The sequence below is a fragment of the Myiozetetes cayanensis genome, unplaced genomic scaffold, assembly GCF_022539395.1.
Source record: "Myiozetetes cayanensis isolate MyiCay16 unplaced genomic scaffold, myiCay2020 scf16, whole genome shotgun sequence".
Lineage (NCBI taxonomy): Eukaryota > Metazoa > Chordata > Aves > Passeriformes > Tyrannidae > Myiozetetes > Myiozetetes cayanensis.
The window spans coordinates 7,638,982-7,664,999 of NW_026087270.1; the positions used below are offsets into that span (position 1 = coordinate 7,638,982).

At 43.2% G+C, this 26,018-nt stretch overlaps 1 protein-coding gene across 5 annotated transcripts in view; it reads left to right on the forward strand.

Moving 5' to 3' along the window:
• Positions 1-7,452: 7,452 nt before the first annotated feature.
• SALL1 (spalt like transcription factor 1) overlaps positions 7,453-26,018 on the forward strand; it is a 28,175-nt gene continuing 9,609 nt past the window's right edge. The window contains exons 1-3 of one of the 5 annotated variants that reach the window (XM_050311215.1): positions 7,453-7,710; positions 12,746-12,863; positions 21,106-21,198. In XM_050311215.1, the coding sequence (XP_050167172.1) occupies positions 21,123-21,198 (76 nt within the window). In that variant the 5' untranslated portion in view covers positions 7,453-7,710; positions 12,746-12,863; positions 21,106-21,122. Of the gene's footprint in view, positions 7,711-12,728; positions 12,864-20,247; positions 20,267-20,445; positions 20,464-20,544; positions 20,564-21,105; positions 21,199-26,018 lie in introns of those variants that run through there. The other 4 variants (XM_050311216.1, XM_050311218.1, XM_050311219.1 and 1 more) reach the window with 4 other exon arrangements.

Below are 26,018 nucleotides of genomic sequence, written 5' to 3' on the forward strand. Positions count from 1 at the left end.
GAAAATAATATTAGTCATTTTTAGCATCTGGATTTGCATATATGTATTATATCTGTTATATTAATTATGTCTATTTTCACAGGTATAGACAGATATACCCTCATCCTTGTGGCACCCATGAATAGATCAAGTGAGCCTGTGCAGCTGTGTTTTGATCAGCAGAAAGGTTTCCTGGCATCCGAGGAACTGAAATCACCTTTTGGGTATGACAAGTGCATCTAAGTATGTAGCAAGTGAAAATCAAGGGTTTCTGTAAGGAAGGAGTAAGAACACCTACCACAAAAAATTAGAAGTAAAGTAACCTTTAATAATCTCAACAATGCAAACCCCGTTCTATGTATTGCTTTCAGCTGGCATTTAGCCATCCATCATTTGCTGGCTCATAAAGCTGATTTGTGCTCTTCCCTCCCCTCCCCGTTTCCAGGAGCTGTTGGCCTCTTTTCACCACTCCTTTCCCATAGGCACATACATCGGGGACCCAAACACTCTTTTGTCTTTTCCTCAGGAACTCTGCTTTTTAACACATGGGGGAGAGGGGGAGTTTTGTAAGCAGCTTTCTTTCTTCTTCATTGTGCAGTGCCACTTATAAACTCTGTCGTTAGACACTTGGAAGGTATCTAAAATGTTAGACAAGGAAACAGGTATAATTCAGAGGAAAACTGACCTTGACTGAATAGGGTCAAAATGCTTCAACCACCTCTTTTATTTGAAACTCCTCATTTACAGACTCAGACTTCTTTCATTGTAGCTTAGGGTTGACAAATATATGTGGGATCTGTGTTAGTCCCAGCGATTAAGAAGTGTTAAGGAAACTACCCAGTCTGACCATTCACGAGGCTCTCTGGCAGCCACGCTCCCGAGGCCAGACACTTTCACTCCTGGGATGAAGCTCCTTCACCGCGGTGGCTCCTGTGACTCCACGGATCCCGCTTGGCTCCCCACACACCCCACTCAACACAGTCAGACCAGGTTTCCTTACCGGTTCGACCCCAGGTTTCCCATTGCAGTCTCAGATGTCTGGTTCCATAAAACCGTTTATTCACGGCGCAGTAACGCAGAAACAGCCCGATCTGGTGCCTCCGAGGAGGACCCTCAACCAAGGGGCTCCTGGGCTTTTATACCTTTTATACCCTCGGAGTGTCCCCGTGCACAAGTCTCACTCTTCCTCCCGAGTCTTCGGCTCCTGCCCCACCTCCCCGTATCCATCCACCTCGCTGGCATCACCCATCTTCATCTCCTTTGTCACTCAAAAGGTCGGCAATTCCCAGCTCCTGCTGTGTCTCTCAGTGTCCATTCACCTGGCTGGCGTCACCCATCTCTGTGCCCTTTGTTATCCCCAAGGCTGGCAGTTCACGGCCTCTTGTCTCGGGCTCCCACCCAGAGCTCAATCTGCAATTCACTCTGCATCTCAATCTGCAGTCTGCAAGCGCAGCTACCTGGAGAAATATTGCTCAACAGTGGTTCGGCTAGATGGGGTGAATTCTGTGACTAACCAAACTCTTTGTGGAGAGCACACAGCAATTTCTCACCCCAAAGAATTGTAGCACCCAAATTGTTGAGAGCACTAAAATTTATTTTAGTGCTAAAATCCTGTTTGGGTGCTGCCCGGGTATTAGCACCTAGCAGATGAGTTAAAGTTCCAATTTCCTAATTCCTGGGTGTAAGTGTATATTTTAATTAATCTCCTGAGGAAACATAAAAACTACTGAGCTCCAAATTATGTGTCTAAGAATTAGAATTTTTATCTGGGCGGTTAGAAATTTAAGGCTGTTCTTAGAAACATTTAAAGGCTGTAAGACATCAAATGCTTTTGAACAAAATACTTGTGGTCATTCCCAGACTTGGTCAGTACAGATACTTCTTGAGCTTCCTGGTTCAATCTGTTATCCCAGGCCCTTTTTGTTGAGTAGGCTAAGAATGGAGATTTATGAAATTTCATATTTGATGAAGTTTTATATAGCCTGTGCCTCAAGCATTTGTTTTCTATGTTATGCACCTCCTTAACCAAATGTTGTTTGTTGTTATGGAAACCCCTACTAATGAGAGCTCTTTGACCATGAAATCATTAACCAACCAACAAAGTTTGGAGCTTTCAAGTAATTCTCAGTATTTCTGTTTTGATACTTTAAAACAGCATCTTTCTTGCTGTCCAAAACCACAGATGGCACAGACCTGACTCTCTTTCTCATAACTAAGGATGTTTTATATCACATCAGCAGTAAAAAAGGGACCTGCAAAAAGTGTAGATGTAATTAAAAGCCCTTTAATATCCTTTTGCACTACTGGACTAGCAGACAGGAATCTTAAGCCTGTATCCTCATCTCTTTTGTTTTTTTGCTGGGAAGTGCTTCAGCTAGGACTGGTGTGGATTGGGAACTGGGAATTCCTCCTCTCCTGTTCCTGAACCGCTGAAGAACAGCTACACCAATACACTCAGCACAGGCATGTTTCTTCACATTTATCTTAGGTTAGCACTTTCTTTTATTTAACTGTCTCTGATCTGACTATATCTGATCATTCCTTCATCTCATTTTCACTTAACCTTTTGCCCTCCACACAGGCTAAGCATCCTATCGGGTATCTCCCAAGGGACCTTCTTTTCCCCTCCACTCTTTCTCCAATTTAGGTGCTTTATGCCATTCCTGGTAATTTACCTGATTACATGGAAGGAGTTGTAGATCTTTTTATAATTGCTGTTTTACTTAAAACATTGATTCTTTAGCTCCTGCCTGTCTTCAGGTCATCACACCTCACTGGAGGTTTCCCTGGCTTAATGAGCAACTCTGAAATCATGGAAAGTACCAGACCATGGAGGTCATTGTATATTCTCATATTTGAAAGCCACTCCATAGCATCCACAGGAGGATTCTTGGCACCTCCCTAGTTAAGCTGAATGTCCAATGTTATCTCTCCAGGCAAGTAAGATTCTGGCAATCACTGTAGTTCTATTTCATTCGTTCTCAGTCTTTTTGACACCAACACATTAATTCTCCCAAGCTCCTTTGACAGCTGTAAGGAGTTCTCTCTTTTTTTTTCCTAATATGATTGATAATATTGAGTATTTCTTTTAACCTTTTACTGCCATTGCTGGACTAGGTGATAGTTCCTGTGTTCGGATGTTAATCTCCTCTGCTCAGTAGCACATCTTCTGATCACTTCCTCATTATGGAGCTCATTTGTAAAATGCTGCTGCTTAATTTACAAGGTATATGAAGCTCCACCTGGAATTAGCCCTACAATATGTCATTCTCCCAACACTCCCACTGTCAAAGGTCACATAAAGCAAATTGCTCTACATAGAAACTCCTTCTAGTTTAACACAAGGAATGGCAGTCCTTGGGCAAAATTTGACTTTATAGTTTCATATGATGCACTGGAAAGCAATACATCCTGCAAAGGGTGCAAATAATGCAGGTTCTCTGGTTCAGTGCAGGATATGACCCAACTGAAAAGTACTGGTAAAAAATGTTATCATTTTCTTCACTTCCAATTTCTCTGGGGAGAAAAAAAAAAAAAAAAAAAAAAAAAAAGGTTGTCTGAGGAGACACAAATATATAAAAACAAAAAGACCTCCCAGGCTGACTTGAAATATGTTCAAATTACACATCTACTCCCTGCTCCCTAGAACCCAGTAAATATTTCTTTGGCCCTACAAAATGTTTTAGTCTGAACCCAGGAAACCTCAGACTGACCTTGAAAATAAGATTCCTCAATTTTCAAAGTAAATGTCTTGGCCACATTACTGGAGGAGTTGCACTTCTCTGATTGAATGTATAAAACTTGTCTCTTTTGGCAAATGGGGTAGATTATACTGTGGGGAACTGGTTGTTTTCTCAATTAACTGTCCATAGGCACTTTCAAACTCTCTTTCTCAACTTTTACACCTCAGTACAATGCTGGTGGCAAGGTTAAAATATCTATATTGGACCATAAGGGGCAGGGTTAAGCCTCTGAAAAGCAGTAGAGTGGAGATACACTGACCTGCCTAGCTAAACATCCAGAGCATATCTCCACAGAGATTTTGTTCTGTCTTCTCCTCAGGTTGTAGTGGATGGTTTAACAGCTTTTGATGTTGTAGCATCCTTCCAGCTTACTTTGAATCCAGTTTGAGATTTTAGATTGTCTGGATTTGATTAGCTTTATCAGTTTATTTTCTTCTGATATTTTTTCCTCTGCCAGCTGCATTAACTCTTTTTTCACCCAAGACTTACTCCATGGTGGGTGTAATGAAAATACTCTTTTGCAGCAGTCTTTGACATCATCTCCTGGCAACATCTGACTTATATTCAGATATAAATTTCCCACGTCTGGTTATCAGCTCACTGTGGAAAAGTAGAAGTGCGAGTTCCACATGGAGTGGAGGGTAAGAAAGATCTCAAATTCCTCTTCTGTAGACTGGTCAATGTCTATCAACTGATGCTGAAAATCACTGTGACCGTAGCCTTCCTTTTAATATCAGAGCTGCTTTCAGGACCTCAGACATAACTACCTTCTGTCCAACAGTCTTGTTTAAGACAGACCAAAATAATAAAGGTGGACACTTTGATCAGCATCTACCATATTAATTGAATTAAACCTGGCTTTAATTTTAACAAAAAAGTGAATGCAGTATTGGGTGTTAAATAAAATAAGATGATACTTTTTCAAAATGAACCTTTCCCTTTTTGCTTCAGCTTGAGTTCTTTACTTGAGGGCAACCGTCAGTGTTGAAATGCTGTCAGCTAGTGTTTCATGGAGGCTTCTGGTCCAGAGCACCAGTGCAGACATCCAGCTGCCCAAGCTATGGCCCTTGCACCCTCTTCCTGTCCTACTGGCTCCTGTGTGTGCTCAGGGTTTCATTAGATTGCAAGTTGTAGCCACGTGGTGCAGATTTAAGAGCTCCACGGGGCTCAGGTAATATCCACGCATCTGAGAAGGACAATACTGCTCTCCAAACAGAATGAACCTTTGAACTATGTTAGGTTTTTGATATGACATTAAGCCTCAGATTTATAAAACCAAACCAGAACAAAAACGTACTTGCTTTCATTCTGTGTTCTGATTTTGCACTAAATTGTCAGCAAAGCAGACCTTTTACCTATAAACAGATGGCACACGATTCTCTGGGATTTTCCCACATTTGATGAACACACATCAAGTCCATTTACATGAGCATGGAAAATATTAAAATGACTACCATATACTGCATAGTATAAGACACCTGGAGCACATTGCTGCCAGCAAGCTTCTGAGGTGGGGATATTCTGGCACACAGTTGCAGTTCTGGGGACTGGGCCATTTTTGACTCAGGTTATTGCATCTTTTGACACCTAAAGACATGTTGACCTCTGACCCAGAAACATCTGCAACGTCAAACTATAAAATCGAGAATGGAAATGTAGCCTTTTTTCTCCCTTACTGTTATTTTTATTTTCTATTGAAAAGGGTTTTAAAAGGCCTATGAAATGTAAAATTGCTTTCTTGCCATAGTTGCAAAACTCATTTCAATTTTTATCTGAGATGCACTTGTAGCAAATTTCCAGAGTTGAAAAGCTAATACAACAACCCCACTCTGAGGACCAGAGTCCAAAGCCCTGAGCACAGCCCAGCCTTCATCTCTGGGGGCTTGAGGAAAACGGGAGGGTCTGTCACAGTGACCAGCCTTGTCCACACTCTCTCCATTCACCCCTACTTTTCTCCAGTGGTTTATATTGCCTGCAGAGTTTTTGCATATTCTGACTTTCCTTCCTAAAGTAGCTCTGGCTGATTTTAACTCACTAAGCCCTAATTTTGCTTCTTCTGTGCGGATACTTGATAAGTATCTGGGCCATCACTGCTGCTCCTCTGACATGGCCCATCATGGGAATACCAGCTCTACTGGTGTCTGCACCAGTGACTATAGTTTATTGCACTGTATACTAATGCTAATTGAAGTCTTCCTTTCACCTTTCTTGTTGCTCCTGCAATTTATATGCACAGATTTTATTTTACTTAATTTTGCCTAGTAATGTTCGCCTGAAAAAACTAAGCTGGGACCTTTCTGTGTGTCAGTGTTCCCTCCTGTAGAATGAATTTGTGTGGTTTGTAGTAAAATGTGACTACCTATCTTTGCATGAGAAATCCCCAGAATTATTATAGTTAATTTTTTGTTTCATTTAACATGAGAGGTAATATATAGGGCAGAGTAATATACTATGTTGATAGATGGGTTATTGCTGTGGTTGAGTTCACCAAAATTAACACATTTCCCACTGGAAAAACAACCAACCAAACAAGAAACTTTGGAAAAGTTTCTCTTTTCTGAGTAGAGGCATTTTATGTTAGAGCCTTAGAGCTGATTCTGTCTCTCCCAAGTTATAAACCCTTATGGATGTACCATAAAGATGTCCACCTAATGCAGAGAAAAGCAGATTAATTGATCACAGTAATATATTCTTATCCACTGAATAAGAGCATTCCACACATTGTTTCTTGTTTTGTTTCTGGCTTGTAAATCTTCATTGTAGAATACAAATGAAAATGACCCAAATATGTATTATTTATGAATAGGACTCTCAGATATTATGCTTTAGATTGATTGTGTTAGACAGGATATAACAGAAGCACAATAAGTCAATGAAAAATAAAAAGCGGCAAAAATGTTTCATGCTAAAAATGTAGTTCTAGTGACACCTCTTATATAAAGGACATTTCCAGCACATTGACATTTATATTTATCATGGCTGTGCATGTGATTTACAGTTGTCTAAGGTACTGAATATCAGGAATATCCATGCACATACACACCCCTTTGAATGATGGCAAGTCATAGACTGCTGCATTGCCCCTTATACAGAAAGCTTTTCCTCCCCTTTTTATTTTTCTTCTCTAGCTTCAGGGACGCAGAGGAAGCAGTAGATCAATAGGGTGTCTTGACTGAAGTTGCCTGCAGCACTTCCATTTCTCAGACTGGACACTGATGCTAACTATCAATAGCAATAAGAGGCTGTCTCAGACAGAATTAAGGCTCCTTCTTCTGCATGGCTGTCTGGTGCTTACTGATAAACATCTTGTGCGCAGGATTGCAACAAATAAACCATTTCAAGTGTGCAAACTAGCCACTGTCATTCTTCCTATTGATACTTGCTGTGGGCTGACGGCACTGATAGTTATTTTCATACTGCTGATAACATGTTAGATAAGGGTACAGATGGATAATAGTACAAAGGAACACTGCTATAAAGTGTAGAAACATCATTGATGAAATTCTGCTCCTGTAGAAACCCTGAGACAACAAAAGACGAAAATATTGACTTATGTTCAAACTACTTAAGAGAAGCTACAGCTAAATTTAACTATTTATTAACCTCTGACTTTTAGGTAATGTTGAAGATATCCTGCCAAGGTATTTTATTCAGATGTTATTAATTTTTACCACTACTGGACTTGAAAGTTTACTCTGGAAATAAAAGTCAGCAGGGGCTGGATGCAGCTATGATATAGATGGGGAGGTGCTGGGCAGCATCCTGGTCACTTGTCATTTGGCCTGAGCTAAACACCACACTAGCAGTCGCTAATTTTGGAATAACTGAGCCACTTTAGCCTCCCTCCCTGCAAACAATCAATTTCTCGACTGATCTATACCTCTGTAGTACGTTCCTGGTTTTCAGCCTGAATAAGGATGAAGAATCAGGTTCTCAACCACCTACATGAAATCACCATTAAAATACCCTGGCCCAGATCTTCTTGGTGGTAAGTCCTGTTATAACTCTGCTTAAGTCATCCATCTGCTTAAGTCTGCTTAAGATAGCCAGTAGAGTTATGCCAATTTTCATCAAATGAAGAGCTCATGTGCTAATTGGGGGTTATTTTTCTTTTAATTTTACTTTACCTGATGAGGGCAGGGGAAGTGGTTCAGATGCTCTGCTGTAAAATCAACAGAGCCTTATTTCATATCCTCCCTCTGTGGAGCTTTAACCATCTACAGGAGCAAACAATTTGGCTCTGAGACATCTCCAGCTCTATATGAAGTGGGCTTTTCAGATTAGATGGCTCATTTTTGGAGGGAAATTTCACTGATGATACATTTTGAGTTTCAGAGTATCCCAAACAAAATGCTTAAATAACATTGTTTTCTTTCATAATAATTTTTAATGTTAAATCTGGAAAAGGCTGATGGGTTTTATAGGATGAGAGTATTTTGAAGGTAGTTGCGTTGTTGCTGAATGTTTAAATCAGGATGGTTGATGAGAAAATAAACCAGAGCTTCCAAGACTTTAGGGATGCCAGTTATGAATAGCCTTACTAAAAATATTTGCATAAGAGGATTCCTGAATATATGTCTGTGAATACATGTATTGACTTTGAAAGAAGTGAATAAAACATTAACTGGAATTTAATGTAGGAGGAGAAGAAAGACCCAAAAAGAAACACACTAGAACTCGTAGAATAATCTGATAGATATTTTCTGTGTCTGTACCATATGCTGCAGCCAGATTTGCCCACCACACAAGAGCAGTTTAGGGGTGGAATAGTTAATGTCTGTCAACTGCTCAGAGTCACTGCTGTTATTAATTGCCCTCCAGTATAGAACATGTACATTTTACATTAATAAGCTGACTAGCAAGACAGAGCATGCAGTTTCTAGCTGGGGAAGCTGGAATTTCAGAAATAGCTTGGCTCTTCACTTTGATTACTTTCTGGCTGGAGAGTTGGAGTCAAGCTAATTCATTTTGTAAACATTGCTGGTCATTCATGTACAGTACATGGCATGAATCAGCGCCGGACAGTCAGACGGGTGCAAGTTCAAAAGTCCAGATTAAAATTACTGTTTCACTGGGCACACTATAATCCAGGCACAAAGTAAGAAGGATCATATGTGTACTCAGGCAAAATTCCCACCACCCCCTCAAAAGTGGAAGGTTTCCTTAAGAAAGGTAGAAAGACAGGAGTCCTCACTATTTGCTGATGAGCAATCCACCCCTTGCACCCTGACAGTCAGCTTTCAACAAATATTTATACAGCTCAGGGATACAGCTATAGCTGCAACATTTCAGCACAAATATTAGGCCACAACCTCAGCGAGTCTAAATTGGCCTCAGTGGCATTACAGTGATTTACAATAGCAGAGCTTCTCCCTCCTGGTATTTTTTTCCTCGGTGCCTCTGACACAGTATGCTATACATGCTTCTTTCGATTGAAGAGTGGATTCATTTTAAAGTAAAAAATAATTTTAAACCATCCTACTAAAGTTTCTCCCAAATTTTAAGAGGGGCTCAGAAAAGAAAAGGAAGATGTGTTAGAAAGGTGACCATGAGTTTTCTATTTTTTTTTTTAATAGCACAGCAGCATCAGCTGAGTTGGGGTGCTAAGGCAGAAAGCCATTCAAAAAAAGGGTAATTGACTCTTTTGTTAAAAAAAGATTTTATATATATATATATATACAAACAAACATAAAATCTGGTTTTACTACTCCCACTGAAGAACTCCATTGTGTGTGTTAGTTTAACAGCAGTTATTTGGAGATATAACTACACAGTTGTGTATTATAATATTTGTTTCTCAATGTCACTAAGCCAGAATTCTTCAAAAATATATGAAATCCTAATTTTTTTTCCAATTTTTCAAAACAGGAAACATTAGTAAAGCCGTATTTTTTTTTTCCAGCGTGACTCGAATCTGGACACAGAAATGGATTACATTGCATATTTTCTACACAAACATAGGAATTAATTTAAATTATTCCCCTAAATCAAAATAACTAGACTTTTTGGCAGCCTTTGAAGTTTAATGAATGTTTATTCTTGCCATCAAGTGTAGGTTTTGGGACACCCTGCAGGACCACTAAAACAAGATGATCTAAAGTTATTTATATAAAACAAGCCAAAGCCAAGATGTTTGTATTAAAGTTATGAAGAAAATGCGAGTATTTAAAAGTAGCTAATATTTTGTTTTACAGATTCTAAGTTAAAGATGCAGAGTTGTTCCCGCTGTGCTGTCATTGTCTGCAGCTTAGGGTTTATACATTAACTACAGTCCTGATGATTTCAAAAGCAGACTTGATATAGAAGAGGTCTCTGCTGTAGCTTGTATGCTCTCCTAGGGCTGGTTTCCACTCTTTTAGGGACACAAAAAAGGTAGCTTTGCTCTTATCTTTCAGAGAATTCCTTTCAAATGTCTCTTATCAAAGTTAGCAACAAGTACCTATTACTTACAGACATTTCAATGTGGGTTTTCTGTAGAAGAAAATTAAATCAGGTCATGGGATGCAATAAACCAGACATAGGATTTCCAAATACATTCTATTTCTTTCAAGGTTAATACTTTTTGAAGTGCACCACTGAAATGCTGCATAAATGTAAAATCTGTTTTGCCTCTGATGACTGTGATTGATTAAAACAGTAGGTAGTGTTCTTGGAGATATTTAGCTTCTGATAATTCAGCCATACAGACATTCTCTGATTTTTTTTTTTTTTTTTTTCTGGAGGGCCATTTTCACATGTACAAAAAAATCCTTGAAAACGAGATATTTTTTATATCTAAAATTCACAGCATGTCTTGCTGTTAAATTGCCACCTTAGAGGCCTTTTTTAAATTTCATTGAAAATGCATATTAAATCAAAGTGATAGACACATGTAATGTAAAATGTCTGTCAACAATTAGAATCCCATTTGGAAGTTTGTAAAGCATAACAATTTAAAATGAATTTAAATTGAGAAGGAAAGTTTTTAGATTGAGAAGGAAAGTTTTAGCCTGCAGTATTGCAATTTTGTTCAGAACAAATCCAGGGGTTTTTTTGCTCTGTTTTTCTGAGTGAAGGAGAAATGAAACAGCCAGAGCTTCTAATCTAATTGGTTCACTATCATGTGTCAGTCGAGCAATTTCATTCTTTCAACAATAAAGTCCAAATTATACTGATTATTTTATTTTGAAAGATATAATAAAGCATTAAGTATGCAAATAATGTAGTTCCATGTAAAATCATGTTGCTCTGTTATGGAATGATAGAATAGCCCAGACTGTTCAAAAGATCATCTGATCCAACCTTTCAATTTTGAGGAACCTTGAACACATTGCAGCTGAACCACTTGATAAATTTGTGCTCTTTGTATTGAAAAGTGCAACTGGTTCTATTTGGATAGACTAAATCCCTATCCAGTAACATCCACGTGGTTTGAAAAAAAAAAAATCCTTTAAAGGAAGCTTTATAAAATACCCTTTATATTCTTCTAAGGTTTTACAAGCTTTACGCACAAATCTCCTGGATATCCTGAAACCATGGGATCCACAGGAAAACAGGACCTGTGACACACTGAGACCAAGTGCCTCCAAGGCAGTTTTGGCCTTGTGTTGCTGCACCACTGAATACTTCCCTACCTAAATGGATCTGAGACTGGCAGTTAAAAGGGTACAAAATTTGGGATGACACCTGGATTTTCCAAAAATCTAGGGCCTGGCAAAATCTGGAGTTAGAGTAGGGTTTATGGCTAATCTTTACTGAGTGCAACGTAAGCATCTACAATATGGTTTGCCATAAAATGAAAGTATTTTCAATTAAGTTCAAATTTTGTAGGTTTGTTGTTTGTTTGTTTGTTTTTAGTTTTATAATATGCACGTTTCCAAGCAGTATTCCACAATGTCAGATTTCTACACTGAAATTATAATAATCTTGCAGATATGTGCCAAAACTTCAAGCATAGAACTTTGTGTTCTCTGTAGTGATGCATAGCTCCTTTAAGCAGATACACTTCCAGGACTGATATACTTGTGTGTAATTCCTCCAGATTAAATTCTGGCTGTTTCTAGACATTCCAGTTATCACTTTGATTGATTTTATGAGAATGACAATAAGGAAACAGAATAATAAGAAATCAAAGCATATTATACAGTTGATTTCTGCAATCAATCCCATGAGAACTTTACATAGTGTGCTAGAGGTTACAAATACTACAAAAAAAAGTTAGTGTGATATCACAGGAAAAAAAAGGAGGCAAATTACCAGTAACTGGTTTTGTCTTTGGTTATTTAGTATTTTGATTGTCTTTGAGTAATCTCCTTGAAGAGCCAAGATTACCCACGATTAGTAGATTGGAACAGGTGGTTTAAGGAGCTGTACTCTGAAAATGTCATAGTTGTTTTGCTTCTAGAAGCAGAGAGTGCTTTCCCAGTCACCAGCACGCAATTCCTGCAGGCTTCCCCGAATGTGGCAACCAGCACCCGTTAGGGGATTTTGTTGCTCTAGGCAAAACATTAAAGGCAGGCCCCTCCCAAGGCACAGTCTATAGCACAGGAACGTGTTACTGAACATTCTGCAGCCCTGGGCAGCTGTGTGCTCCACGGGGCTGCTGGTGGCAGTGCAGGCCCCAAATGTGGGTGTATCTATCTGTCTCCCTCATTAGGCTCACGGCCACCTCGCTTTTACCTTTGCACTGAGTTTACCTAATTTCTTCTACTGAGTGTGACCTGTCACCGCAGACAGCCAGTTCTTGTTCCACTTTCGAGCCATCTGCCATCAGTGGGGCAAAGGAACAGCAGGTCTGGCAGCCCTTTGAGAGCAGCACTGTCTGAAGCTGAATTTTGCTATTTGAAAATTCTAGCAGTGAAATAAAGAGAAAGTGAATGATCCTGCTTGAACAGAGTGAGCAGCAATGTTATTGTGTTGTGAGATTATATGTACAGGGTTGGAGAGGACAGTACTGAAGTTGGAGAAAGGAACACTTAATTCAGTACATTGCTAATGCATTTGGCTCTGTGTTTTCATTAAACTATTATTCTTGTGTATTATAGCATTGCTTTTGTGCAACATGAAAATGGAAGCTGCTTCAACAGCAGAAGAAGCCAGGTTGAGTAAACCTGAGAGACAGAACAAGTGACTTCAAGCCTTACAATGTATGGGAGTGCAAAGGTACGCAACTGTCAACTAAACATGTTAACAAGAGAGTTCTTACTCAGAGGTATGGGATTTACATGCTAATCATCACTGGTGCCTTCTCTAAATCTTTTCTTTATGTAACAGTTGTTTACACTCCTGAAGTTAGTAATGGGCCTGATCTGGCACACTCACACAAATACAGCTCTTCTCAGAAATCAGTTTGTGTAGACTGGGGGCTTAGACACATATTTTATTTGCAAACAGCTGGAACAGTTTAAGAAGTTAAGAAGTTTAAGAAGTTACCGCACCACCCTCTGTTGCCCCGTGCAAGAGATTTCCATCCCTTGCTGTCAAGGATGTCTTGCAAATGTTTCTCCTCATGCTGGTGTGGTACAGACTGGCAGAGCCACCCGTACCAGTTGCCTCAGCTCAGCTGGTGGGACAGTGACTTCCAGGTGTGGGGCAGTGATTGAACAGTGGTCAGAAACGTGTTCCATCATCACAGTTATCCCCTGCCCCAAATTGTCTCAGGTGCAGTTCTAGACTGGAACACTGCTCATGCTGTGCTGTCAATGCTCTGCTTCCTGCACAAGGATGAATGTCACCAATCATGTTTAGGATTGGGCACTAACACTGCAAACTGCTGAGGACAAGAAAAGTAGCTTCTCATGGTCTCAGAAGTGAGTATATTATGTATCCTTGAGTTTTACAAACTTTGATGGAAGTTATTCCTAAATGTAGCATGTTGTCTTAAACAGGATTCTCCCTGGTCTGCTTTGCCTGTTGCAGGATGTACATGACATACTGATGGTTGAATTGATGAACCATTACCAACTGGTACTACCTTTGTCTTTCTTTGTATGTAGGATTTTTGCACCAAATGCCTTTAGTATTATCTAAAACTTACTCAAGCTTTAAATTCTTATTCAAGCAGTACTTCTAGGGTATCACTGGCCAGGAGTAAGCTCAGATGAGCTTAATGATTGTGTACAGTCATGGGGAGAGCCAGCTAGTCTGCAGAAAGCTGCTTACAAGATGCAAATAGATGTGTTCTGCAGCCCTGGACATTCCATGTGAGAAGGAATTTGAAGTTCTGTAAAGAAGGACCGAAACATAGAATACGTAACTCAGAGTGAGATTCAAGGGATAGTTTGTACAGCCAGGATGAAAGTCCAAGATTACTATATAAAGTATGTGAAGGATGGAAACAATTTTTCTGACCCCAAATCTGGTTTCTGGATTTCTGAGGAAGGGTCTTTTAAGTCTCTTTTTGAGGATTGTTCTTTGAATCCTGTTACTTGAGCTTTTCTTACGTAAGGAGAGGAAACTGCAAGCCTCATTTTTTAGGTGGTAGCTGTGTGATCTTGAGTTTATGAAGCAGTAGTTTCCAAGGCTCTTTCTGGGTCGCTGATGTAGTATCTGCTGATAGTTCAGTAGAGCTGGCTGGCAGCTCAGCGCTCAGTTCTTTCTGCTGTGGAATTATTCTAAGCAATCAGAAACTCCTGGACTTACCTTTTGAGGTAGGTAATAGCTGTTGTTGCCATCTGAACATTATATGATCACTAATGGGAAGAAAAGAAAACTGCAAAAATGTGGCTGGGGAATCAGATTGCTCCATGAGGAAATGGGCTCCCCACAGGACCAGAGAGTGCATGTGCAAGTGTGTGAGGGAACACATCTGCACTCAGAGAGATGCGTTCTGCATAGTGCCATTGCAGACCAGTTATCTTAACAGGCTGGCTCAAACTGGGGGCAAAAGGTGGATGGGAAGGACTCTGCTTAGCTCAGGCATGGAAAGCAGAACATTATTCATGAGGCATTTACTTTATTGCAACCAGCGGCTGCCAGGCCAGCTCCGTGTGTTGATGCAGAGAGCATGACAATTTTCACGTTGTAAACACCATGCATTAATCAGGGCACCTCAATATTATGCAAACAAAATGCATGTACTTACAAATACCTCCACTGTATTCGAATCAAAAATATGTCATGAAAAGGAGAGGGGTTGTCAGGTTCATTTCATTAGGCAAGAAATTTGGGACTCTACAGGCAACATTTCCCCTGAGGCTTGAAGCATGTTTATTCTTTAATCGCTATGTATTCTCCAGATTAAAATGAAACCTTAAAATGTAAATAAAAATGCACACTCTGTAAATCTGATTTGACAGCAAAATTCTTTTTGTGCCAACAACAGTTCTTACTTTGTTAGATGACTACCTTGTAAAAATCATCTGTAGGTTCTATTTCAGAGAAAATTGTCACGTGAAATTTTGGCCTTGTATTTGTATTTTGACAGACTGTAGAACTCTTGTGCAATTTTGATTCAAAGGTAAGCAAATCCTGAGGGAACACCTTTTTTAAGAACACATATTTTTCCTTAAATATCCTGGAAAATACCTCCCTTGGTCCTGCTCCTTCATTTGCTTTTTAATGGTTCCCACCTCCATATTTTATACTACTTTAAATAGTTCTTCGACAAAGAAATTATAGTTATGATATTTTATTAAAAACCAGCACTAAGACTCTCATAGATAGATACTCGGATACACAGCAATTGAGACTGTGAAGTTTTCCTACTGAATAAAGGCACTTTTCTTAAAGCAAGATGTCAAGAAGAAATCTTGACTGATATAGCTAGTTATAGCTCATCATCTGATATCAGATGTATTTTTTTCATGACTCTCCTTTTGACACGTACATATTTCAGTGTCTCTTTCTTTTTTTCTCCCCTTGTCCTATCCAGAAGTATTTCTGTGATGAGAGACACCACAGTATGTCTTTGCAAGATGTTTTTGTAGCCCAGAATGGTTTTTAGGGTTTGTTTTTTTTAATCTAGGGCTGAAGAAATATCTGTCACTTCATTTCTAAACTTCTGGTTCTCTGGTGGAGCCACATGGTGGCTTTATATGGCTGTGATACACTAGGATATTAAAAAAAAAAAAAATTAAACTGCAATGCAAAGGCATGTGGCTTGCAGAGAAAACTTCCCCTGTGGCACCAAATAAAATTCTTGGTTCTCTATAGAACTAATAGACTCATTCTGACCATACCTGATGACCACTGTGTAACAAATTAGTGGGAAAGTTTTTTGACCTAAGCAGCCTATCTGAAATACCCTCTAATTTATTTTTTAACCTAAAAAAAAAGGTACATAAAAGATAGAGTGATACCTTTGGATAATAATGTTGAAGTCTAGAATCAAGACACTTTCTCAAGTGTATGGTATTTAATAAAAAAAAGATTTTTTTTTAACATGGGAAATAATACATTCTAATATAAAAAAGATATCAAATAGAGGAAATAATGATAGGCTCTAGGGAATAGGAATATTTGTAATTACTTGCACTCTCTAGTCATGTAAAAGTGCACAGAAATCTTTTGCAGTGCTGCAATTTATCTTTTTGTATGTTGTTTTCCTGCCTTGTGAGCTGCAGATACAGAATAGTTGCCTTTACACTGATGCGGGATGTTTTTTTATTCCTTGGGTTTTAGCTCTCTTGCCCGAGTAAGAGAATTTTCCATCCAGCTTGTTTACTTCATGATTTATGTCTAAATTGACAGAGTCCTTCGGAGGCATTCGTGTTAAATTTGAAACAAACATATTTAATGCTCGTGTTGTAATAAAACAGCTAAAAGAGCAGATTAAAAAGATATGCACAGAGGGGTCTGATTGATTGAGGGATTGATTTTACTACTTTTCCCGTAGGTGGGTAGTGATGGCTGTAAATCTCTTGATAATCATTTCAGAAGCACCTTCATCAATAAACTCAAAAGGGACAGCTAGGTGTAAAAATTTGCCGACCATCAGGTCAAACAAAAGGCAGCAAATGTGTAAAGAAAGAATTGAATTAAATAATCCCACCTTGGCTGGTTATGGCATTAGTCATTTTTATCTCGGGGGCGGAGGAGTCCCCATTACTGAGATTCTCTGGGATTTAGGGGAGTGAGAGGGAGAGGTTCTTTCCCTCTTTTTTTTTTTTTTTTTTTTTCCCTTTGGCTCAACCCGTATTGCTTACGATTCAATTATGCGGCTAAAAGCTTGTGTTTGTGAGCAATGATCAATTATTAGTTGTCAGTAATAATGGAGAAGGCTTCAATTCTGGTTCCCCCTCCCCTTCTATTTTTTCCTTTTTTTTTTTTTTCCTTCTCCCTGGAGAATTGCCATTAGGAAATGAATTAAAAAAGAAGGGGGAAAAAAAAGAAAAAGAAAAAAAAAAGCGCCAGGAGAGAGAGCAAGGAAGGGGGAAGCTGACAGCATGTCCACAAAAGTAGTCATACCTAAACCCACACAGTCACAGGACTTGAAATGTCCGTAGTGAATAGCGTGATCCAGGCTATTGATAATAACACAATTCCGGAGAGCTGGTGCTCGCTGCCCCGGGGTAGCTGCGCCCCAGGACTGTCTCAAAAGTTTATTATACATCGGAGCATAAAGCCAAGTTCCCAGCTGACTGCAGCATCTGGAAGCCCCTAATTACACACATTTCTAAAATATATGTAACCTGTGTTAGCTGACAAACGGGAAACTTGCGAGGTCAGCTCCAGCGCCGTTTGCAACTCTGGTGCAGTGTAGCTTTTTCAGCTAAAATAAAGGCAAAAAAGAGAACATAGAAAACGAGGGGGAAGAGAAGGAAGGGGGAAAAAATATAAAGACCAAGAGCCCTGATAATTGGAAAGCGGGTATTTTCGCAGGGTGACCGTGCGAGTGGCCCGGTTACCGGGGGAGGCTCTTTCCCGCAGCCGGTACCGCCGTGCGGGGCAGCGGGGCCGGCGCGGAGCCGCAGGTTGGGCTGCCCCGACCCTCGGCTGCCTCCGCCGCGGAGCTGCCGCCAGCCCCGAGCCGCTCGGGCGGGAGGGGTCGGGGGGCATGTGCACAAAATATTAATTGGATTCCCCCCCCCACCCGCACCCCAGATCGTTATTAACGATGTATTGTAACTATACGAGGGGATCGCGCAGCTTTTAACGCCACCGTGTTACGGGTGTTGTGTCTGATCGCAAACCTTAATAACAATAATCCAGTCTAGTGTGATGCATCTCATTGGAATCGTCCCTCAGCAGAATGAACTGCAAATTATCCCCTGTTTACCATCTCCCTTCAGTGCTCATCTCAATGAACTGGAGATCGATCCCCACCACGGGTGTCTTGCAGCCAGGCTGATTTGCATTGAAGCACATTAGAAAGCCTCCCACCTCCATTAAAAAGAATAATCCGAAGGGGAAAAAAAATCTCCAAGGTGTGGCAGGGAGGGAAAAATATGTCACTGTCATTTGGAGCTTCGAGAGGGAAAACCCGAGATCAGAGTATTTACGCTTGTGAACTCTCACAACTTCTGTTAAGAGACAATGACGTTTAATTGATGTATTGCTATCAACAACAATAAAGACCGATTTTTTTCTAGCCCTGGCACTGCTGCTCTGCCCCCACCCTTTCCCCACCCCTCCCGGCCCCCAGCGAAGGAGAGGAAAACAAACAATAAATAATCAACCGGTCCTGGATGAAATACCAGGCGCCGCTTTAGCGCAAACCAGGAGAAGAGAAACGAAAAAAAAAAAGTTGTAAAACTTAATTTCTCCAGATTAATTTCTTTTTCTTAAAACCATTCTTTTTCTTCTTATTGTTGCTGTTGTTGCTTTTTAATTACCGGTCCACGGCCGCCTTTTTCCAGCCACGAAGCAAAGGTACTGCGCATCTGGGGAAATTTGTCTCAAGCTTAATCGGCAAAAGTATAATGAAATTGTAAACGCGAATAGTTTTGGGAAAGCGTCTGGCTTAGAAACCGTAGGAAGCTAATGGAGTGATTGATACAGTTAGAAATACAGACAAAAATGTGCAATAGATCCGCGTGGGTATTTTATGTGCATCTACGTGTGGCTAGCAGTGAGTAACGTGTGCGCTTCTGTGCGTTGAGGTTCGGTTTCTTTCCCACTGTCTCAGGGTAAGGAGGGTGACAGCCTGCGCCGAGTGTATCCATCTCTGCCGAAACATCTCTTTAAATATTCAGTGAAAAATAATGTCATGTGAAGTACCACCTATAGCAACATTATTATCTTCATTCTTCAACATCATCCCCGCTGATAGCTTCGTTTGTCTTTTTCTCAAAATCTACTGTACCGAATGCTGCAGGGAGGGAGGGGGCTTGCCCTGTGCAGAAATGAAAAGAAGCGTCAGTGACCACTTTGCAACGCTGACTAAATGCTGGAGTGGCACCTGGGAGGCTTTTTCGGTTCGTATGCGGTTTTTTGGTTGGTTTTTTTTGGCTGTTTTTTTCCCCCCAACCCTTCTTCATAAACATTTTACTGTCTCTTTCGTTTAATAATGAGAAGAAAACGCCAGTGAGCCGGTTCCTCGAATGGGAAGATTTGTCCCTCTCTCCCTTCTCCTCTCGCTCACTCTCTAGGTTTCACCGGCTCATTTGAAATTGAAATGAGTTGTATCTGATCAGCCTCTTGCTTTTACAGAGAGTTTGTTAATATTAATACGGGAAAAAGGAGTAGCTTCTATAGAAGAGTAAATAATCCAGCGGGGGGAGTAGGAGGAGAGAGCACTAGATGGGTCAGGGTGGAGGGAAAGAAGCCGCCTGCGCTCCCGCTTCTGCCGGTTCAGCTTATTTCACAGAGTAACTTTCCGTGCCCGGAGCAGCGCGGCACGCGGAGGGGCGCGGAGAGCGGAGCTCAGGGGGGACCCGCTATTTACCCACGGCGTACGTGTAGGGCTGGACATACGAGATATTAAAACCAGCGTTGTCTGTAGCCTCTTTGCAACTAAACTTTTTATTTCAAGACCGTGACATTTGTTTGTAAGACGTCCCTCTTCTGGAAGTAACACACGGGCGTAAAAGTTCGGTGTGTGATGTATGTATTCCATGACAGGAGCGCAGTGCCCGCAGGGTCCCTGTGCTGGGAGTGTTCGGGACCGAGGACAAAGCAGGGGAGCGCAGGGGCCCCGGACAGCCCCGGCGGGCCACACTGAGCGCAGTCCCCGGGACCGTGCGCGGCACCGCGGGCCGGGCCGGGCCGTTCCGCTCCGCCGCGCTCGCCCCCGGAGCGGCCGGGGGCGCCTCCGGCGGGCAGATGCGAGTCGCTCCCGCGTCCGAGAGGGAAACAAAAGTCAGGAGCGACCCAGGGGTGGAGCGGGGGAGATCGGGGAAGCGGAGGCGCCCGCGGACCGGGAGGGGGAGAGGAGCGGGGCCGCGGAGCGAGGGCGCACCGCCCGGCCCCGGCGCCGCTCGCCCCGCTCTCCGCGGGCGGACTGACGGCGGGCGCAGCCAACCCGCGCGGGGCGGGGGCGGAGCGGCCGCCTGGTCCGCCCGCCGCTCCCAGCGGCGCCCTAATTGTCCTGGGAATGTGTGAGGTAAAAAACAAACCCTTCCTATTTTCAGCACCCCTCGGGCCGTGATATATGGAAAGAGAAGCGAAGTTGCGGGGGGAGGGGGGTGAGCAGGGGAGAGCTGGGAGAGGGCGAAATGGATCTTTATTTGTAATGAGGGGACAAGAGGAGGGGGCGGGGGGGAAGAAGAAGAAAAAAACACCCTAAAACTTTTTGCAGCGGCGGGACGGAGCGACCGGCAGCGCGCGGGGCTGGCGGCGGCCGGAGTGGGGCCGGGGTTCTCCCCGCACAGCCACTTGCCGGGTGCGGGGCCGACCCTCCGGGGCCACTGCTCTCCGCTGACCGCCCCCCGCCGTACTTCCTCCCCCGATCGATTATTGCTCACCATGCCCTCCCTCCACCGGTTCGGGCTGTGGGCAAGGCGGGGGAAGCTTTAGGAAAAAAAAAAAAAAGAAAAAGAAAAGAAAAGAAAAAAAAAAGTGAAATGCAGCTCAAAGCTGCGGGAAGGAGGGAGGGAGGCGAGGGGAGCCCGTCGGGGCTGGAGGAAGGGGCGAGGGGAGACACATTCCTATAGTAACCGGGATGGCGCGATGCAGCTCCAGCTGGTTGCTAAGAGGGTTAAACTGTATCCAAACAGCTTTGGGGAAATCCAGCCCCTTCTCCTGCCACATGGATCGACTCATTGGGTGGGAGCGGCGGAGAGACAAGGGTCTCCAGCAAATCAGCGCCTAATTGATTAAGGCGAGCTGGTTTGAATAGAGCTGGCCATGTGCCAATCGCCTTTCAAAGAGCCCCTCTATGATTAATCGCAATGCATTATTGATAATCATAATTATAGCAGGACACATGCGCGGTGCGCGGAGGATCGGGGAGGCTGGGGGGGGGAGGCTCGATTTCCGTAATTTTGAGAAGATTTTTTTTTAGTAATTTTTTATTCTGCCCCAGCTGATGTTTGAGCCAGCATGTCGCGGAGGAAGCAGGCGAAGCCTCAGCATTTCCAATCCGACCCCGATCTGGCCTTGTTATCCCAGCGAAATGGTGAGTTCTTCTCCTCTCCCTCGCACACATTTTAACACAAACACACACGAAATAGATGAACTTACCTTGCGGGGAGTCGGGACCGCGCCGGGCACCGGTGCGGGACAGCAGAATCTCCCGGAGTTACACGCGGGGGGGTCCTTCTGGGGTTTTGGTCCAAGTTCTTGGGTTTTATTTAATTTTTTTGAACTCAGCGTTTTGTTTCGTCTGTTTCTTAACGAAACTCCAAACTCTTTCCGTTTTTTGATGTTTTCCCTCCGCCCTCTCCCAGCGGGGCGGTCTGGCATCCTGAGCCCGCGGGAGATGGATCCTCGCCCCCCGCGTCTCTCTCCGCGCCCCGTGGAGCTGGAAAACAAAGTGGGGCTGCGGTGGGGCGGCTGATCCCGTAGCCCCGCGGGACGGATGCCCCGTCCGGCCACACACGCTGCCCGCGCCGTCCCCCCGAAAGGGCCGGAAAATCCCCCCCGGGCACCCACTTTCTCGCCCGTCCCCCCTTCCCCCCCCGCGGACCCCAGGGCTCCCGCAGCCCCCGCTCCCCCGCAGTCCCGCCGAGCGGAGGACGCTGCCCCGCCGCCCAGCAGCCCCGGCCTCCGGCTGCACCAAAAGCTTCCTGGAGGCGGAAAAGTTGCTGCCGCCGGGCCGGGCCGCGGGGGGATCGCCCCGTCCCGGGAGCTGCCGCCGCCGCTCTGGGCTCCGCTCAGCCGCCGCGCCGCAAAGGGGGCTCCGCGGACGCAGCGCGGAGGCTCCGGGGCAGCGGGGAGCTGCTTGGCTTTCCCTAAGGTTGTGTTTTACTTTTTTTTTTTTTTTCCTCCGTCTCACCCTCTCCTCCAAGTTGGTAAGCGAGGGGTATAAGCGCTGGCTTTGTGTCCGCCAGGATTTGCAGAGAGGGAGCATGTGAAGTATCCTTTTTTTTTTTTTTTTTTTCTCCTTTCTTTCTCACCCCCCTTTTCCCTCCCCTCCGGAACAGGGGGATTTCGTAGGAGTCCGGCACAGCCCTGCGGGCGGCGGAGGGGACGTGCCTCTGCCCGTACCTGTGCTGGACGCGGGGCGACAAGTGGCCGGCTAGAGCCGCGGCCAGGCGGCCCGGGGCAGCGCCCTCCCTGCGGCCGCCACCGCAGCCTCCGGCCCCCCCGGCGGCCATGAGGAGGGCGAGCGCCGGGGGGCCGCGGGGGGACCCGCCGGCCGCGGCGCAGAAGCGCTTCAGGCGGGCAGGTAAGGGACGAACCGGGTGCGGCGGAGCCCCTTCGCCTCCCGGCCCGGCCCCGCCGCTCGGGAGCACCGAACACTTCCCGCGGCAGCTTCTCCGGGAAGCGGTGCCGAGGGACCCTCCGCGGTGGCGGAGCCGCCCGCCCCGAGCCTCCGCCCGGCCCCGGGCGCGGCGGTGCCGAAGCCTCCCGGCTGCGCGGAGGGACCACCGGGGACAGAGTCCCGGGCTCCGCGCGGGGAATCCGGTCGGAAAGTTTGTGGGATGTTGTTCTTCGCTTGTGAGGGTTTACCCGGCTTCCGAAATCCCCGGGACGCCCGCTTCGTACGCTGGCAAATAGATCAGCACTCGCTCCGCGGAGCTCTGCGAAACGCTTCTTAAAAGTCGTTTGGGTCCTGGGAGTCGACTTTTGGTTTTTAGCTGAGTTCTGCGCGCTTTGAGTGCACTCGAGTTTTGCCGTTTCCTCAGCATAATCCCCTTTCTCATCTCAGTAAACGTATTTATTTTTCTTACGATATTATTCCCACTTCCGCTCGAAGTTTGGAGTAGCAGCTGGGGAAGCGTTAGGGCTTTAGTTGTCTTTCATCGGCCTTCTATGAAGGAATTTGGAACTTCTTAAAGTGAGCAGAGAAAAGGAAAGTTGAGATGGAAATTATCTCGCTTGGAAAGCAGAGAGGGATTTTTCACATTTTCACTTCGTATGATTGCATCTTTTGACGTTCGCTTTGTTTGTTTTTAGTTGATAGAGCAGGTCAAAACAACCTCCAAGTATGTTTTTTAAAAGTAGCCGTTTTCTTCTGTTTTTAGTCTTTTGATCTGATTTTGCACATCGTTTTCAAGTGAAGGACAGTGGGAGTGTGAGAAAGGAATGTTAACTGAGCAGCTTTCCTGCCTGTTGCTAAAGGATGTCCTTGAAGTAACTTGGATCTTGCCTGACATGATGGCATGGCAGTGAAGCTTTTGTTTAATTTATGTGGCTATCGTAAGTTAAAGAAGTGAATAACGAAGTTTATTTTTTTTAAAATACCCACCGGTTTCCTAGAAAGAGCAACGTGCTTTACTAAAAAATCTGTAGGAGCCTCCCCCTTCCCTTCTCTAGTACTGGTGTTGGGTTATGGCTGGTTTACATGGTTAGACGATAAGTTTTGAGTAAGTTACCCAGAGGGTGTGTTTTGTAATAGTACTTCAGGGTTCAGAACGCTGTAATAATATTAGCATAGAGCTACCCTCGCCTTTCCGGGGTCTCCAGCCCTGGCAGCAGCTTCACACTTGAGCAAGACTGGGTGGGTGAGCTGCGGCGAGGACGAGTTTGTGTTATATACCTTGAAATTGCAAAACAAAACCTCGAAATTCCAAGCGCTCCTTTATTCTCCTTTCACGCTGTGAATTCAGGTTTGCTAATCCATCTACAGTTTGCGCAGGGTGCAGGCGAGTGAAGCATCGCTAACCCTTAAGACACTTGCAGTAAGGTAGTGCTGGGCAGTGTTTTGAGCGAATGAATAGAGTGGTTCCGTGACAATTCTTGCATCTGATTTGAATTCTGGTTTGTTAAAACTTTCTGCTATGGTTTCATATCTAAAGAGCTATAGGAAAAAAAGTTCCTCAGACTGTAACAGCATGCTTTGGTTTGGGTTTGGTTATTTTTTTTTTTTTTTTAATCGCTCTCTCTCTTTTTTTTTTTTTTTTTTTTTTTTTAAAAGTTCAAAGCTCATGCAGTTCACTCCCACCAGGAAGACTTTCCACTTAAAATGTATTTCTGGTGCAATCAATGGATAAGTAAGTTTATCCTTGCAAAATCCTGTGTATGTGGACATTTGATAAAGTTCGTATTGGAGTAACCAGAGCAGCTCTCAGATTAATAGCAGAAATTACTTGCAGCATAAATTATATTCAACAAGTAACTAATTACTGGTAGGAAGTGGGTAGGAGATCGCGGGATTATTTCCTTTTGTTAATAACTCCAACTACTTTCATGACATTTTAGATTTTTTTTTTTTTATATTGCTTGGAATTACATTCTGAATTGTTAAAGAATATTCTTGGAGTGTAATTTTCCAAGGCAAAAGTTGTATTGGAGGAATAAACCATCTAGACTTTTAGAAAGAGAAAATATTTGCTGCTCTTCTTTATAAAGGCTCATCGGAACCAGTGCCTTTTTGTGTCAGTAATGGATTTTGGTGAATTCCTGCTGCAGCGTTATGATCATCCATGTCATTTCTATTGAGCCCATGAAAAGAAAGAAATTATGGTTGCTTTCCTCAGTAAGATCCAAAGGACAGGATGCTCAAGAGACAGAATTGCTTAGTTAGGCTACTTTTAGTTTGTTACATAATTAGGCCTTTCTGTACGGTAACTGCAGTCTGTTGGTTCAGAACACAGGCACTTGAGTTTTTTCCAAAGGTGAGCCCAGGGTGTAGAGGGCCTTGTGAAATATCACTTATGCAGATGAAATTCAGAAATAATTACTGAAACCCATATGGTCGAAGTTGTGTGAACTTGGTGTTAGTTCAGACCTGTTCTGTGTGTGTTTCCCCTACATAACCCCAATCTTTGTCTTGCTGCAAAATATTTATGTTTTATTTTGTACCTTATTTATCTTTTTGATGCTAAGTAGCATCTGGCTCCCCGAGAACAAGCCCTCCTGTATATTTAGCTGTACCAGTGCTTATTGCATAACTGGCTTTTACCCATATTCATGCTTTAATTGTGGAAACATGAATCTTTATTGAAGTGACCTGAGGTGCCTCAGAAAACACAGTTATGTTTCCTGAAACTCTTTGTAAAAAACAAAAGGGGCAGCTCTTGCCAAATGCCCCTTGAAGAAGCTTTGCTGTGTGTGTTTTCTATGCTTGAAGGTGCATCACACCTTATGTGCTTCGCAGTCTTGAAAAACTGAAAGTTGAAACGCACGAGTGAAATTGTTGCTTCGTGTCTGTGTGGCTGGGAAAAAAAAAAAATGAAGTGTTCAGCTGTTTTAACCTTTGCTAGCCTCCTTCCATCCAAAGGTGACAGGGTTCAGATCACAATATGTACTTCAATATCTTGCCAGTGACCCCCGAATTGAGTCTTACTGGTTGCTTAGCAGGAAGTTAGTAGTTTATTTTAGCTTCACCTTATCAGCTTTGCTTCTTTTGCTAACCCTATTCCCCTGTCACCCCTCAGATGCCAGACCCCCGAAGAGGAGATTGACAGGTAGTTCCCATAGCTCCGTTTTACCCTCCAAACAACAGGGATTTAGTTTCTTGTCCCCTTGCCAATGTTTATGTAGTCAAAGTTTAGATATAGCCTTAAGGAGCCTTTCTTTTACGTGTCACTGGAACAGTGGAACTGCACTGAACTTTTTGAAGAAACTATTGCAACTGGAACCCCATCTAGTGTTCGTTTTGATTCTTCCATAAGGAAGAGGGCTTTTAATTGTGTTCATTAGGGTGAATTTGTTCTTCGTTTCAAGATTGCTTGAGATTATTAGGGTTTTTTGAAATCAAATTAGAGAATCTCTGAGAAAATTTAGCTTTAACATATAGGAGAATTGTATTGCCAGTAATGGTATGGGAAAAGTTCAGGAACTGAGTTAAATGCGAGCACAAACAGCGACCTTATCTTGTGAGTAGTTTTC